Raw genomic sequence first — 16,081 nt, 5'->3', positions numbered from 1 at the left:
TGAATCTGTTCTCTCTGCTCTCTGTCAGATGGTCTCGCTCTTGGCCCTTTGCACCACCATAAATCACTCCCATTCTTCACACTCTATCTGTGCTCAGCTACTTATCTTTTACACGGTGACATGCCTGCGTTGTATATTACATGTGAGGTAAATAAAACTGTTATACCTACTTCAAACCCTTATTATGTTCATATAGGTCCACTATTCTCTCTTTGTTATGCCACCATTATTTGGTTACAGGAATGAACTGAACCAGAGGAGATGTATATTTTTCACTTACTCAACAGTGCAAGGAAACTCTCTGAAAGATCAATAGCTGGATCACCTCATCCGCTCAGCTTGTACAGCAGGTAATTAGATAGATTGTTCTACAGTAAGTGCTCATCTTCACCACTTTACCTTTTATCAGTGAAAGGTGATAGTTTGGGAATAACAACATACATAAAATGATAGCACAGGCACCTTCTTACGATGGTTCACATGCACTGGAATCAGGTTCTAATCAGAATCCATGATGCCAACACACATTAGAGGCTTTAATCAGATTTGGTGTCACAGTGTGATGTGGTGTATTGTTCCTGTCAGCTTATTCCTTCACTCCAGAGCATTGTGTCCTTTGCTTAAAACATTTGTTGTGCTCTACTGGCGCAGACACAATCTCTTTGTGACAACAAAGAGATTATAGCACAGCATATATAGTATGGTGTCTGTCTTTAGGTAGCTGAATGAATGAAGCAGCAAATTGCACTCTGACAATTTACGATAATGTGCTGTGTGATGGGCTTCTAGGCGGAAACTTACAGGTCACTGCTTCCTGAAAGATGATCTGAAACCATTTATCATAAACTAAAGTGCTTCATGACATCTATGAGTGTCAGTCCTAAAGTAAAGTGGTAAGTCCAGTAGTTCAGCAAAAATCCTTTGTGAGCTTTTGTGCTGTAACTTGAGCTGAAGTCTTGATGGAGTCATGACGGATGTTGGTCTGGCGAAGATGTGAAGTAAAGATTTTGAATACCGTTTTTCTTCTCCAGTTTAAGTCAGAGGTGAAAATTAGTTTCCCACACAACAGAAAAAAGTTTGGGTACAGTAAGAATGTTATGCTAATAGCATCTAATGTAGTTCTGGCAAATTCACTTTAACCTACTTCTACTCTGCAAGATTTTTCATTTTCAGACTCGTAGGCCTCTAATTTATCAGACTTCACACAGCTTCCTCTGGAGCCACCAGAGGCTTTATACAACAAATTTTCACCTATGCAGTTGTAATCCTCAAGACCTGTAAACAAACTTTGATGTGTAAATTCGATGCTGTCCCCATTTAACCTTACACACACACACAGTCCTCACTCTTCAGCTGCCAGCTGTAGTAAGAGTGGGGTCAAAGGTGTGTCAGTGTCATCAGTGATGGGTGTGATACGTAACACAGCGTATCGCTCAGCATTTATATTTACCCCTGTGATGCTGAATCAGACACAGACCTGAAACCTTAACCCATTGAAGATAGTACATGGACTGCTGCTTTCTTTTTTTGTGCCAGACGCAAAGGACTCTGGGAAGGACTGAGGTAAAAAGTTGTTAATTTTCTGTGTTTTACCTGTTATTACTGTTCTTACCGTCAGTTTTGTGATTAACTGTTAGTTGTGTAAGGGAGTGTTGTTTTGGAGTTCATTTTGTGGTTCTAGGAAGTAAGTGAGGAGGGTTGCTGTGGGAGAGATATATACACTTGATGTTGCAGTTCTGGGTAGTGCGGTGTATGGGACACGTGCACTTATGAAAGACGAACAGCTCGTGCTCGTCCCTCAGTGCTTTGCTCTCTGCCTCAGTTCGTTCAACCAAGCTGACGTGTGCCAACCATATCTTCACTTGTGTTTTGCCAGGCCTTCATCTAACCAGCCTTCAATAGCTACTGCTGTCTGATATTAAAATATTAGTCCATGCATTTAATATTATTGCACGCTAAAAATGCAGGTTAACAGCAAAGTAAAGGTACTTCACAAATTGCAGTGTAATTAGTAGACACAGTAGGAAATGCTGTATATTTAAGATTCATATGGGCTAAATGGATTGTGAGATAGGCAGCATATATCATATATGTGCATTTAGTTATTTGTCGGTTTCCCTCTAGATAGACACCAGCTCTGCTGTCCCCAGCTTGTCTTCATTCCTCCATCCTCTGACAGGCCAGTCCTCTTCTGTCCCGCCCTCAGCCTGGCTCTGCTCCGGCAGCATCCCATCTCTGCACCAGGACACACACACACACACACACACACACAGAGGAAGAGGCTACAGGGAAGTGGAGGCAGAAAAACCTCTCAGAAGCTGTCGCTGCTCCACCGCTGTGTCGAACTCGGTCCGAAGCCACAAAGAACCATCCGTCCTTCATCATTCAAAGTGGGCATCACAGCCGTGATCCTCCGTTGGTCCCACTTGGCTGATGAAGTCATGAGTCCTGCGGGACCGTGGCAACAGTAAGATGATATGATCTTCGCTGAGTATGAACGCAATTTCAGTCTGGGCGATCTTAAGAGGAAGCATGAAGTTTGCGGTTGCGGTGTTGTGGTTCTGCCTGGCTGTCGGGAAGGCTTCACTCCAAGGTAAGGATCGGGAAACGCATTCATCTTTGAACTGTTGCAGCTGCACCATCCTGTCCCTCCACAACAAAAGCTCAATGCTGAAACATTTGAACCTTGAAGAAGGTTTAGGATGGTGCTGCGCGATCAAACATAGCAACCGCACCATGTTCAGGTCTCATTAGTCTAATGAACTGATTGGCCGCTGTGAGAGTTGGATAAAGAAGCTGTTATATTGTATAATCCACACGCGTTTGCGCTTTTTATCGTGCGCGTGGCAGCAGGAGAAAATGACGGGGTCAGGTGAGAGGAGCACAGTCCTGATTTATTAAAGGATGAGAGCGCAGCGCCCTCCCGGGGACTGAGGATCGACGATCGGATATGTAACACGTGAGGACACTGTGGGACAACATAGTCTTTAATAAAGACTGGAATGAATGGGAAATGAATTCCCTTATATAATAAAGTTGTGGCTGTGGTAGGTAATATATTTTAGTTTTGCTATGAAAAGTAAAGAAACAAATTTTGTCAAGGTGTAGTTGAGCCATCGCTTATAAATACAGAGTATAGTGGTCCAGCTGCCGTGCTCTCTCTGCCTCACTTGCTCTCCGTGCGTGTAACGGTGTATATTGATATTTACATCACTCTAATCTTGAGATGGAGTAGCTGTTGTCAACACATGCTGTAAATCCTGCTCGTTGTATATAGTGTATATATGCTATATGTGTGTTTGTGTGGGTGAAAGAAAGAAAAAATGAGGTGAGATGTGCTGATTTATTGAAAATAATTCCATCTTCAGTGACCAAAGTCAGCTCCCACTTAAATTCAGGGGGAAGACATTTTAAAATTATCACTAATCTTCTTGCAAAGACGTTTTGATTAGTGGCACCTGTCAGAACAAGATGAGATTAAAGGGCTAGTTCACTCAAATTACAAAGCAATCAATGAAAATAAAGTACCATGCAGATATCATCAGCAAATTTCGAGATGTTCGTCTTCATCACTTTTTCTTTTGGGGTACTTACAGCATTGAAAACACATATTGAAATCTTCAGTTGCACAGAAATTATGCCCCCAGTGCAACTCTAAATTGCCAGTTGGTGTGGATGTGAGTGTTTGTCTCTATAATTTGTCTCTGTGAGGGACAGAAGGTGTAGCTTGGCTCTCGCCCAGTGTCAGCTGGGATTGGCTCTTGCCCCCCTGCGACTCTGGATGTTCCAGGATAAGCGGTGTGGGTACGTGTCTACAACACTCAGGATAATGCACAGAACTTGCTGGTAGTTACCCTAGGGGCTGTTTCTTTAGTAGAAAGTAATTTAATACAAAGCTACCCTTCGTGATGTTTGATGCATGCATGTGCGGTCATATACTGTATGGTGCGTTCTCTAAATCAAGGTCATTATGACTGCTGGGTTAACCACTATGGAAAGTCTTGGTTCCCCTAGAGGGATCTTTCTAGTTGCATTGTGGGTACACTGATGGAATCTGTCTTTTTTTTTTTTTTTTTTTTTTTTGTTAGTCTTGTTTCTTGCCTACAAACATTTCCTGTAGTCTGGAAACAGCTCATGAGGAGCTGGTCACAAATGAAGTGACAAAAGGCAGAGACACAAAGTTAAACTGCCATTCATTAGGGGCTCCCCTCTGTTTCCCCTCTCATCCTATTACCCCTCTCTGTGGTATATCCCGCTGTGGATCCACAGTGAACAGATGGTTCCAGTGTCAAGGTGATCATACCACTGTGCCGCCCATGGGGTGTTTCAGATGGAGGAGGAAGCACATTGAGTGTTGGGTCACCCCTGTGTCTGTATCAATCATCAGCAAATGGTAGTTTCTCTCTCATACACACACTTGCACACAGTGGCTGCACTTGCTGCACATTGTCTTCTTATAAGAAATACACACACGCACTTAGACCCACAAGCACAGTCACAAACATAATGCATCATAATTTCCCCACAGAGAATCAACCCCATCCTTCCAGCCATCCCGCTGTATGTCCTAATCGATACGCTCCCCTTCACCTTTGCTCAAACAACCACACACACAGACACACACAGTCAGTCAGGGTTTATCTGTGGGAGGAAATGGGCCTTGTAGAGGAATCTGTCCCTGTGGTGTTTGACTGGTTTGGCTCCTGTGTTTTTGTTGTTGAGGATTATGAGGCACAACTGCTTCCTGCAGTGATGGTAGATAGGATTCAGCTGAGTGAGTCTGCCCCCATTTCAGGCCTTTACAAAGTGAGTACTGTACAGGGGATCTGATGCAATGGGTGGTAACCTGTCTGAGTCTGAACATGGCATGTACTTTAACTTCAGAATCCAGCACAGTGAAGACGAAACAGTATCTGTATCCATTACACTTTGCCACTATCGACACAGCAACGTTTCTGTGAAATTACCTTTGTGTCTTGTTTTTGCAGGTGTAAAGTCAGTCTTGAGTGCATATTTCTTACTCCAATCAAAAATTTAATTTGTAATTGAAAACAAGCAAGACTTTTTTTTTGTGTCATAAAAGTGTTGATTTGAATGCAAGTCAAAAAGCTTTTCTTGCAAGAAGAGTTTTTATTGGTTGGTTTGACTTGGCTCAACAGTGTGGCTCCATTCACAATTCTCTCGCTCTGGACCGGAGAGAAGATTTAATGTGTTAAGCAACATAGAGGTACAGTAAGCTGGCATTATACTGCTCTTTTTAATTAAGCCTCTTTTAAATTTAGCATATGATTTTCGTTATATCAGAGGTCTTTAACCCTGGTCCTCGAGCGCCACTGTCCTGCTTGTTTTCCAGATATCCCTGCCATACTCACTGCTGATTGCCTGGATCAGGTGTGTTCAGCCAATCAGAAACTGGAAGGACAGGGATACTTTTAAAACCTGCAGAACAGTAGCGCTCAGACCAGGGTTGGAGACCCCGCCTTAAATTATAGTTTTATGGGTACTACAGTGGGTACGGAAAGTATTCAGACCCCTTTAAATTTTTCACTCTTTGTGTCATTGCAGCCATTTGCCAAAATCAAAAAAGTTCATTTTATTTCTCATTAATGTACACTCAGCACCCCATCTTGACAGAAAAAAACAGAAATGTAGAAATTTTTGCAAATTTATTAAAAAAGAAAAACTGAAATATCACATGGTCATAAGTATTCAGACCCTTTGCAGTGACACTCATATTTAACTCAGATGTTGTCCATTTCTTCTGATCCTCCTTGAGATGGTTCTGCTCCTTCATTGGAGTCCAGCTGTGTTTAATTAAACTGACTGGACTTGATTAGGAAAGGCACACACCTGTCTATATAAGACCTTACAGCTCACATGTATGTCAGAGCAAATGAGAATCATGAGGTCGAAGGAACTGCCCAAGGAGCTCAGAGACAGAATTGTGGCAAGGCACAGATCTGGTCAAGGTTACAAAAGAATTTCTGCAGCACTCAAGGTTCCTAAGGGCACAGTGGCCTCCATAATCCTCAATGGAAAAAGTTTGGGACGACCAGAACTCTTCCTAGACCTGGCCGTCCAGCCAAACTGAGCAATCGTGGGAGAAGAGCCTTGGTGAGAGAGGTAAAGAAGAACCCAAAGATCACTGTGGCTGAGCTCCAGAGATGCAGTAGGGAGATGGGAGAAAGTTCCACAAAGTCAACTATCACTGCAGCCCTCCACCAGTCAGGGCTTTATAGCAGAGTGGCCCGATGGAAGCTTCTCCTCAGTGCAAGACACATGAAAACCCTCATAGAGTTTGCCAAAAAACACATGAAGGACTCCCAGATCATGAGAAATAAGATTCTCTGGTCTGATGAGACCAAGATTGAACTTTTTGGCGTTAATTCTAAGCGACATGTGTGGAGAAAACCAGGCACTGCTCATCACCTGCCCAATACAATCCCTACAATGAAACATGGTGGTGGGAGCCTCATGTTGTGGGGGTGTTTTTCAGCTGCAGGGACAGGACGACTGGTTGCAATTGAGGGAAAGATGAATGCGGCCAAGTACAGAGATATCCTGGAAGAAAACCTCTTCCAGAGTGCTCAGGACCTCAGACTGGGCCGAAGGTTCACCTTTCAACAGGACAATGACCCTAAGCACACAGCTAAAATAACAAAGGAGTGGCTTCGGAACAACTCTGTGACCGTTCTTGACTGGCCCAGCCAGAGCCCTGACCTAAACCCAATTGAGCATCTCTGGAGAGACCTGAAAATGGCTGTCCACCAACGTTCACCATCCAACCTGACAGAACTGGAGAGGATCTGCAAGGAAGAATGGCAGAGGATCCCCAAATCCAGGTGTGAAAAACTTGTTGCATCATTCCCAAGAAGACTCATGGCTGTACTAGCTCAAAAGGGTGCTTCTACTCAATACTGAGCACAGGGTCTGAATACTTATGACCATGTGATATTTCAGTTTTTCTTTTTTAATAAATTTGCAAAAATTTCTACATTTCTGTTTTTTTCTGTCAAGATGGGGTGCTGAGTGTACATTAATGAGAAATAAAATGAACTTTTTTGATTTTGGCAAATGGCTGCAATGACACAAAGAGTGAAAAATTTAAAGGGGTCTGAATACTTTCCGTACCCACTGTATGCTAGTCAGGCTTAGTGAGACTAGTTTTGTGCAGCCTTACCTCTATAGAGGTCATCCACGTCATCCACGGGCAATGAGAAATACAGTGTATACACGACCAAGTCAAACCCACCAACAGAAACTCAGTGTAGATCCTGTCCATTACATCCAGTTCAGCTTGTAGATTTGAACTCACAAACACATTTTTTTTCATTTAATCAAATAAGCTGATTTGCAATAAAAATTTTATGATGCAAAAACCAGTTCTACTGGCTTCTAATTATACATTAGATAATTCAGTGTGAGAGATTTTTGTAATATTTAAATTTTCCTTTTTTATGGTCAAATTGATTGCAGTCTCAGACCTGCCAAAGAACTGGCATATGGAAAATCACCTTAAACTCTGAAACTCATAAATATGCAATAAGTTAATGTGTCTAAATTTATCACCTATGTGTAATAGTAATTCTAACTGCATCTCTAAATTCAAGTCCTATCCTTAAGAAAGTGACTTCGACGTGAAATGCAAATGTACAGAAAGACAATTAAACTGTGCCTGCATCATTTCTTACACCATCACTTAGATGTCTGCTCAGGATGCTCCATTCTCAACTCACCAACCCCTCAGGCCTTCCTACCTCTACCATAAGGAGCATACCACCAGCATCAAGTATGTAGGATGTGAGGGATTGGATTGAGCCTTGTCTGAGTTGAGAAAAGTTGAAATGGGAATTTGGTTTCTGCTTGCTATCTGTTTAGCTGTCTGTTCTCATTCCCCTTGCCCCAGTTAACTTCTCCTTGTGTACCAATCTCTCCCCTGCCCCCTCGTTCTGTCTCTGTCAGACACTGAAGGGAATTGCTCTGGGTCACTCTGTATCACCCCCTCCCTTATCAGCTCTCTCCACTCCTCTGCTGCATTCCCCTTATTTGAGAGGCTGTTGATTTGAACTTCTCATTTCTGTCTATCAGCCTCTGTTGCAGCACTACCACTGGCAGTGCCAAATCATTCCCTCTTATGCTCAGAGCTCTGAGCTGATAGAGCGGCTGAATTACTGTGGGAGGATCCACTGTGCAGCTCAAGTACAAATACCACATAACGCTGTGAGCGTCCAGCAAATGCTGCTGTCATCTGCATCTTTCAGAGCGATTTACAATGAGTAGCAGGCAAGAGGTTAAATGTCTTGCTAAAGGACAATTCTGCAGTGTATAAATCTCTTAATGAGCACACATACAAAACACATTTGTTTCTGTGATTGTCTCCCTAAGAGACCTCCCTGTCACCCAGCTGTCTGCACCTGAACAGTGACTGGTAAAAGAAATGTTCCTTCATTGCAATGTCTCCTGCTCAGTATGAGCATCATTCTTTAACTGACTATTAGGTCTTGTGCCTGACTGCACAGAGCACTCTGAGCTCAGCGCCTCTCCCCTGGCAATTGTTCTGTCTGAGGTGATCATGTCAGCATGATTATTTTGTCAGCCTTGGGAGCTTAGATGCATTCGCTGGGCCATGACCAGCTGTCAGTCTGGGGTTGAGTGTGTGTATGTGTGACTCTAAGGTCCTGACTTAATTTTTCCTTCCCCTTGCTTTTGAAACTCTTGAGAGGTGAGTCACGTTGTTCTGTGTTCTCAAACATGTATGACTTGGAATAGGGTGTGATTTATGTGTAGATCTGCCTGTGCACATAACTGTTACTGACATTTAAGTAAACTAGCCAACGGGCAATTTTTCATTACACTTAAGATTCCTACTAGCATCAACATTTAAGTTGACATTTGCGGTTTTAGATGAGATGTCTTGTCAGGATGAATTTTATGGATGTATTTTTTTTTTTATTTTAAAATTTACAGCTACTTATTATAACTGCATCCACATTATACCATTTTTTTCTCTCAAACTCTTTCTTTCTCTTTTTATCCCACCCATCCAGCTCAGGAGGACTTTGTTTCACTGGCTGAGATGGAGGACTCCTTGTTGAGGAATCTTTTCAGGGGTTACCAGAAGTGGGTTCGGCCGGTCCAGCACGCAAATGATACCATCACTGTTCGCTTCGGACTAAAGATCTCACAGCTCGTTGATGTGGTGAGAACACAATACACAGATACACAAACACAGAGTGGACCGATCCTTGCCACAAAATATATACGCCGTGTGAATATTACATAGGTGGAGGTGTCTGAGCAGTGATAACATCCTCAGCACCCTTGAGCAAAAATTGGAACCATACATAGATGCTTCACGGAGACGAAACCCAGCGCACCATGGAAGCTCTCTGAAGAAATTAAAATGGCCTTATATAACATGGCTAATAAAATCCTGACATAGTCTTCTGAGGATTGGTGGGTATTTTTTGGAATGAGATGAGGAAAGAAAGGGAAGGAAGAAGGAGGGCAAGAAGTAAAACAGAACTACTGCGAAGGAAGGTGATACAGTGTACAGCATGGACTGATGATTATTATGAGAGAAGAACGAGGCAACAGATGGAATAAAAAGGAGACTGTGAAAAGGATTTGTTCATCAGTTGCTCTTCCTGTGTTTAGGATGAAACAGGCTGCAATTTAATGTTAAGAACTGGCAGAAGGAAAGCAGGGAAGGAGAAAAATTGCAGACAGTTAAAAATGATGATTATTTGCTAAGGTCAACAGAGGGAACTACACCCTAGAGGACACACTTAAGACAGTGTGAGGATAAACGAGGCAAAGGCTGAGGAGCTGTAGCATTTAAAGGTACAAAAGACATGAAGAGAGTAAAAAGAAACAAGAGGACGAAAGGTTAAATGAGGAAGGTCCAAAGTGGTCTTTCATAGCAGCAGAGGAAGTAATGAGGCCATCAGGCTGAGAGGAACTGGATCACATCTATTATTTACACAAGAACACACACACACACACACACAGCCGTGCTCACAAAGCTGTTCCCACAATGCCATAGAGGGCTACACTTTGACTACATCAGCTTTTGATGTTGGTACTCCTGCCATAGAAAGAGAATGTTTAGGACAGTGCCATCTTGTGGTAATATGCTAAATTACAGTATATTTTTTAACCAATCCCCACCTCAGATCAATTTTCATTTACAGATAATGGGAAAACAACCAGGATTGCCTTAGTAGCTCTCAACAGCAGACAAACCAGAAAATCTATATAATAGATGTTTCCCTCAAAACTAGTTTTACTTTTTTTCTGAAAATTTCTGAAAGGATTTTTCCTCAGAAGCTCCACAAAATGCATTACTGCTTTTCTCCTCATCCTCTTTTTTTCCCCACAACCCTCTCTCACGCGTCTCAGATGTTTTTGGGCAGTTCTTTGTATTCATAATTGAGGCAGCAGTATTGATACCAGTTTAGCCATAGATATTGGTCACTGAATAGTAACTTGCACTCCTCTCAAATTAAATGCTGAAGTTGCGTCTGAGCTGTTGTACTGTGCTTTCTTAGTGACAAGCGTGTGTAGCAATTAACCCACTTTGGGGGAAATAAAACTTCCTTTCTAATGAGGATTAATTACTTTCTTTCATTCCATTTAACTTTTTGTCTCTAGCTTCTGCTTGGCTCCTCATTACCTCATTAGCCTCTCATTTTGTCCACAGTAATCACTACTGAGATTTATAAATTATGAACAAAATTCTCTTCCTTTTCTTCCTACAGGATGAAAAGAACCAGCTGATGACTACAAATGTCTGGCTCTGGCAGGTAAAGCTGAATATGGCCTCTACCATTTATAATTACTACATCATTTATGTGATTTGTTATATCTGTGATCATTTTATTTTTAAAAAGGTGTTTCTACTTGACTGGACTGGCCAGATTGTGACACAGAATAATTCATCAGGGGCAGTGTCCTACAATATCCTTTCTACTATAACACATTTTAGTATGAAATCTACAGAAAATTGTAGATAAATCATATGGAAAGATTTTAAGATATGAGAGAGTGCTAAAAAATGGTGTAGTCATGGAATACAACCTAAATTTTAACATTCATTCTAAGATGATTTCAAAATCAGCTATCGCAACCACCAGAGCAGGAGGACCTGAGAGAGGCAAAGGCACAGGTAAGTATCCAGCTGAAAATTCCTCTAGGATGGAGGGGCACGGGACCCAAGAGTGCTCTTCTTGCCCTGTAACCCTCCCAGTCTATCAGGTACTGGAGGAGACATACACCAGGAGAAGAAGGCATAGGGATGTAATTTATTGTCTGTTTTCTGAGAGTTGGGACAGGACAGCTCCGACACCTACGTCCTGCCATCCCCCTCCACTATGAACTGAAGTTGCGGGTCTGGCTGAATGAGTATGGATGCCGACATGAAGTGCTCCTTCAACTCCTTGAAGGCCTCTTCCAGGGACCAAATGAACTGGATCTTAGGGAACGTGAGCCTGGTGAGGGCCTGGGCGATGCTGCTGAAGCCCCTAATGAAACGGTGCCCGTGTCGGGGGAGAAGAGGAGGGTGGAACTGGGGAAACCCAAGCCTGGCTGTCTCTCACGGAGACTTTCCCGGAGTTGGTTGTCCAGACGAATGGCTAGTTGAACAAAAGAATAGAAATTGGGAGCATCGCCCCGACAGGTTAGCTCATCCTTTAATTGCTCAGATAACCCTTGCCTAAGCAGTTCTTTGAGAACTGACTCAGCCCACCCCGTAGTAGTCCCACAATGAACAAATTCTTCAACTTATTTATCAGGTAGGCTCTGGGGCACATCTCAAAAACATTTGAGCACTGAAGCAAGAACACCCAGCAACCCCTGGGCAACAGCGACTCAGGAGGCACAGCAGATCGACTATGATCTGGTGGTTCGATCCTTGGCTTCCCTGGTCCACAGGCAAGACACTGAACCCCAAATGTATGGTGTGGACAAATAGTGTAAAGAGTACACTTGAGTGTAGAAAAGTGCTGTACACGCATGGACAACTCCTGGTTAGTCTTAACCAGACTAGGAAGCGTATGTTCCTGCTCCCCTAGCAAGGCCTCTTGTTGGGACAGCAGCTCATGAAGGGAAGCACTATTGGCTGGTTTCTTGGGTTGGGAATCTGCTGGGTCCATGTTGTTGGCCAGTTTGTTCTGTTATGATTCAGAGGCAGGATCCAAATGGAGATTCTGGAATCTGGTAAAGAGTTTATTAAACAGAAAATCACTGGAGATGGGCAAAGAAGCTAAAACTCCAGGACTGGACACAGGTGGAGCTCGTCAGTGATGCCTGGTCTCTGGAGGTGCACCTGCAGTTAAATAACAGACAGGGGAGACAGCAGAACACACACGAGGAGAGAGGGAGAGAGACAGAAGGGAAAGGCAGGTACTGCCGCCTCATGACTAAACCATACAACAGTTTCCAATTGTCCACAGTGCTGAAGTGGAAAAACTGTTGTTCCTGACTTAAAGACAATTTCCTGAGTCAAGTGTCTTTTATAGCTACAATATACAGTCATAATAAAAAAATTACTGTTTTTCAGGAGTGGATTGATGTGAAGATGAAGTGGAACCCAGATGACTACGGAGGTATTACCTCCATCAGAGTGCCTTCAGAGACAATATGGCTGCCTGACATTGTCCTGTATGAAAAGTGAGTTAGACTGCACTGTGCACATTTTGAGGTGGTGCTTCATGAATCTAATGCACATTTATCATCTAAATCTATTTAGCTTTTCTTATTATTCTCCGTCTTGTTTTATTCCCCTCCACTCCTACTTCCTTTCCATTTTGTTTTCTTCTTTTCTCAGTGCGGATGGTCGTTTTGAGGGTTCTCTGATGACCAAAGCCATTGTACGCTGGGATGGCACCATAACATGGACCCCACCTGCCAGCTACAAGTCCTCCTGCACCATGGATGTCACCTACTTTCCCTTTGACCGACAGAACTGCTCCATGAAGTTCGGCTCCTGGACGTATGATGGAAACATGGTTGACCTGGTCCTAGTGGATCACTACGTGGACCGCAAAGACTTCTTTGATAATGGCGAATGGGAGATTCTCAATGCTACAGGAGCAAAGGGAAGCAGGCGGGACGGGGTCTACTGGTACCCATTTGTCACCTACTCCTTCATCCTCAAGAGGTTGCCCTTGTTCTACACTCTCTTCCTCATCATCCCATGCCTGGGCCTGTCCTTTCTGACTGTCCTGGTGTTTTATTTGCCATCAGACGAAGGAGAGAAACTGTCACTTTCTACATCTGTCCTGGTGTCACTCACTGTGTTCCTCCTGGTCATAGAAGAAATCATCCCTTCATCTTCAAAGGTTGGACACCTAAAGGGTTTTTGTTGAAAGCAACATTAATTTGAAGTGTGTAAAAAAAGTGTCTACTCTGCTGTATTTTGTTTAATCTACCCTGCTTTTCCCTGTGTTCAGTTATCCTAATTGCAATCTTAATTGCATCATGCCCTAATTAACAAAGATCACAACTACAGTTCTCTCAGTAACCTGCAGCTTAAACTGCATGTCAACTCAATTAACAAGCTACTGATACATTTCAGTTCAGCAGAGAAATCTACAGAAAACCAGAGCACAAAGAGCTCAGAGAGACATAAAATGATCACTATCACTGGAATCTCACTATACACTTCATTTTTAAACATGTCTTTGACCCACACTAGAGTCAGTGTGGGTCAAAGATGTATTTAAACTCTTTACAATATTGAAGGTCCTACATTCAAAACTCCACTTGAGTAAAAAAGCAAATAATGAACGTGTAAAATGTATTTTAAGTATCCAAAGTAAAAGTACCCATTATGCACAACTGCTGCTTTCAGGGTGTCAAACTGTGCAATCTGCACCATCCTGAAGGATGTTTTTCTTTTAATTGTACATGCAAAAGATCATATTTTGAGTGTAAATAATTAGAAAAGTCAGGTGCATCAATTCAAGGAGTCACTTTATGGTGGTGTTGTGTGAAAAGTAACATCTTCACTCTTATTTGTTCATGTAATTCCCAGCAGAGCTGCAACAGTGACAACACCTACAGGGTTATGTAGGCAATAACTGTGTATCTGTAGCCGTGAAATGTATATGTTTTTGTATGTTGTTAAATTTAAATTCACTGAGAATTAAATGCTCTCAACAAGCCAAGTGCCAACTATTACCTTTTTTGATACATTCCTTTTCTTTTTTTTCCATCTTAGGTAATCCCACTGATTGGAGAGTATCTGCTCTTCATCATGATCTTTGTCACCTTCTCCATCATCGTCACTGTGTTTGTGATTAATGTCCACCATCGCTCCTCTGCCACTTACCACCCTATGGCCCCCTGGGTAAAGAGCCTCTTCCTTCAGAGACTGCCTAGACTGTTGTGTATGAGAGGACACACTGACAGGTAATGTAGGACCAGCAGGAATAAAAGGAATGTCTCAGCATTTAGGGAAATATGCTCAACCTCTTACTGAGAGTTAGAAAAGATTTACATTATTCTCATGTCTTTATAGACATATATGGTAAATATATAGCCAAGGTGTTTTTTTTTATCATTTGTTTTATCAGTCCTCTTATCTAACTCTTGGCAGGACATTCAATATTTTAACATTTTTATTTTCTAAAAATGTTGAACTATCATTAATATTTGCCAGGAGGCATCAGATGACACATATATATGTAAAATGAGTAAAACATTTATTGTCTATTGTCCTCAGATATCACTACCCAGATATGGAGATGCACAGCCCAGAGCCAAAGCCCCGCAGAGGTGCAGGGAGGAGGGGGGTTCCTGGCCACAGTGGAGGCCAGCAGAGAGGCCCTCTCAGAGGGAAGGAGGAGGAGAACCAAGACTGGCTGGCCATGCTGGAAAAAGCCACAAATTCAGTTCGCTACATAAGTCGTCACATCAAAAAGGAGCACTTCATACGAGAGGTGTGGGGGTGGGCGAAGATGAGGAAAGGTGTGGGAGGAGATGGGTTTGCAGCGTTTGTTGTATTACATTCTTTTTGAATATTTGATACTGTTGCAGCTCCTTGCTTGTTAAATCATCACTTAATTTATGTCTCATTTGCTCTACAAATGGTTACCAAAATAACAGAAAACAATGTGAGGAAAGTTCCACTCTGACAGAATGCTTGAAGCTGACACTTTGTCACATCAATCACTTTCTTTGCCCTGTCTCTCCCTCTCTCACTGTCTCTTTCTCCTTATCAGGTAGTACAAGACTGGAAATTCGTGGCTCAGGTACTGGACAGGATTTTCCTTTGGGCTTTCCTCACAGTGTCAATACTGGGCACTATTCTCATCTTCACCCCTGCTCTGCAGATGTACCTCAGCACACCTCCATGAACATGAACCCACTCACAAATATTCTTCAGCAGCTCATTATTGTTTTCCAATTTGTCTTTGACTATGATTTATTGATAAAGCTCAATAAAACATTCATACTGTGTATTTCTATTGTAGAAACAAGCTCAAGCTGCACATGTTTACCTCCCTACACAGTGTTTTTGCAGCCCGTGATGATGAGTGGAAACTGTTCTGATCTGGATGCGACTAAGGTTTAGGGAGCATGCACAGGAGTGCAAGTGGTAAAAGCAATAAGCGGGCAGTAGAAGTGTGTATGGTTTAAATATCCATGTTTGTATAATTGTAGTTATACAGTACATACACAATGTTAACCCATGAGTTGTTTTGTATGTCACATGCACCATGTTGTCCAGTCAGCTGTACTCCACTGTATGTACTGTAATGATGACCACAATAAAAAAGAAATTCAAATGTAAAAATTTCCAGCCTTGTTTTTTAGAGTAGCAGGTGAGCTGGTCAACTTTTCAGAGCTGTACACAAGGGGATACTGGTTTGGTGATCCACTGGCTGATAATTGCAATAAGTTGTTAAATTGATAACTGTAAATGTGTTTGGCATTTACAGACATTTCTGCTGTTGGTCGACAGGGTACATCAGTGAAATCATAAAATGAAGAGAATTCAGAACACAATAAAGATACTTAGTGAGTGTCAATAACGCAGTGTAACCCATCTTACCTAATAACGCAAGAACCATGTACT

General features: G+C 42.3%; 1 protein-coding gene across 2 annotated transcripts; it reads left to right on the top strand.

Annotated features, from left to right (window-relative positions):
* Positions 1-2,280: 2,280 nt before the first annotated feature.
* chrnb3a (cholinergic receptor nicotinic beta 3 subunit a) lies at positions 2,281-15,692 on the top strand. 2 transcript variants are annotated; one of them, XM_026304161.1, is made up of 8 exons: positions 2,281-2,593; positions 9,048-9,199; positions 10,761-10,805; positions 12,560-12,669; positions 12,827-13,340; positions 14,222-14,412; positions 14,726-14,970; positions 15,225-15,692. In XM_026304161.1, exons 1-8 carry the CDS (start codon positions 2,494-2,496, stop codon positions 15,575-15,577), a joined length of 1,710 nt encoding a protein of 569 aa, XP_026159946.1. In that variant the 5' UTR covers positions 2,281-2,493; the 3' UTR covers positions 15,578-15,692. The 2 variants fall into 2 exon arrangements, with proteins under 2 accessions (XP_026159946.1, XP_026159947.1); XM_026304162.2 differs by having other exon boundaries at positions 14,726-14,942; positions 15,225-15,503.
* The last annotated feature ends 389 nt before the right edge of the window (positions 15,693-16,081 follow it).

This window comes from Mastacembelus armatus, chromosome 1 (assembly GCF_900324485.2).
Source record: "Mastacembelus armatus chromosome 1, fMasArm1.2, whole genome shotgun sequence".
NCBI classification, from domain to species: Eukaryota; Metazoa; Chordata; class Actinopteri; order Synbranchiformes; family Mastacembelidae; genus Mastacembelus; species Mastacembelus armatus.
This window is presented reverse-complemented; position numbering and strand designations above follow the sequence as displayed.

Bases quoted from the DNA above. Each gene is read 5' to 3' on its own strand.
- chrnb3a (XM_026304161.1), top strand. From the start codon at position 2,494: ATGAACGCAATTTCAGTCTGGGCGATCTTAAGAGGAAGCATGAAGTTT. The intron at 2,594-9,047 runs GTAAGGATCGGG...CCACCCATCCAG, and splicing joins CGGGAAGGCTTCACTCCAAG to CTCAGGAGGACTTTGTTTCA. The intron at 13,341-14,221 runs GTTGGACACCTA...TTTCCATCTTAG, and splicing joins TCATCCCTTCATCTTCAAAG to GTAATCCCACTGATTGGAGA.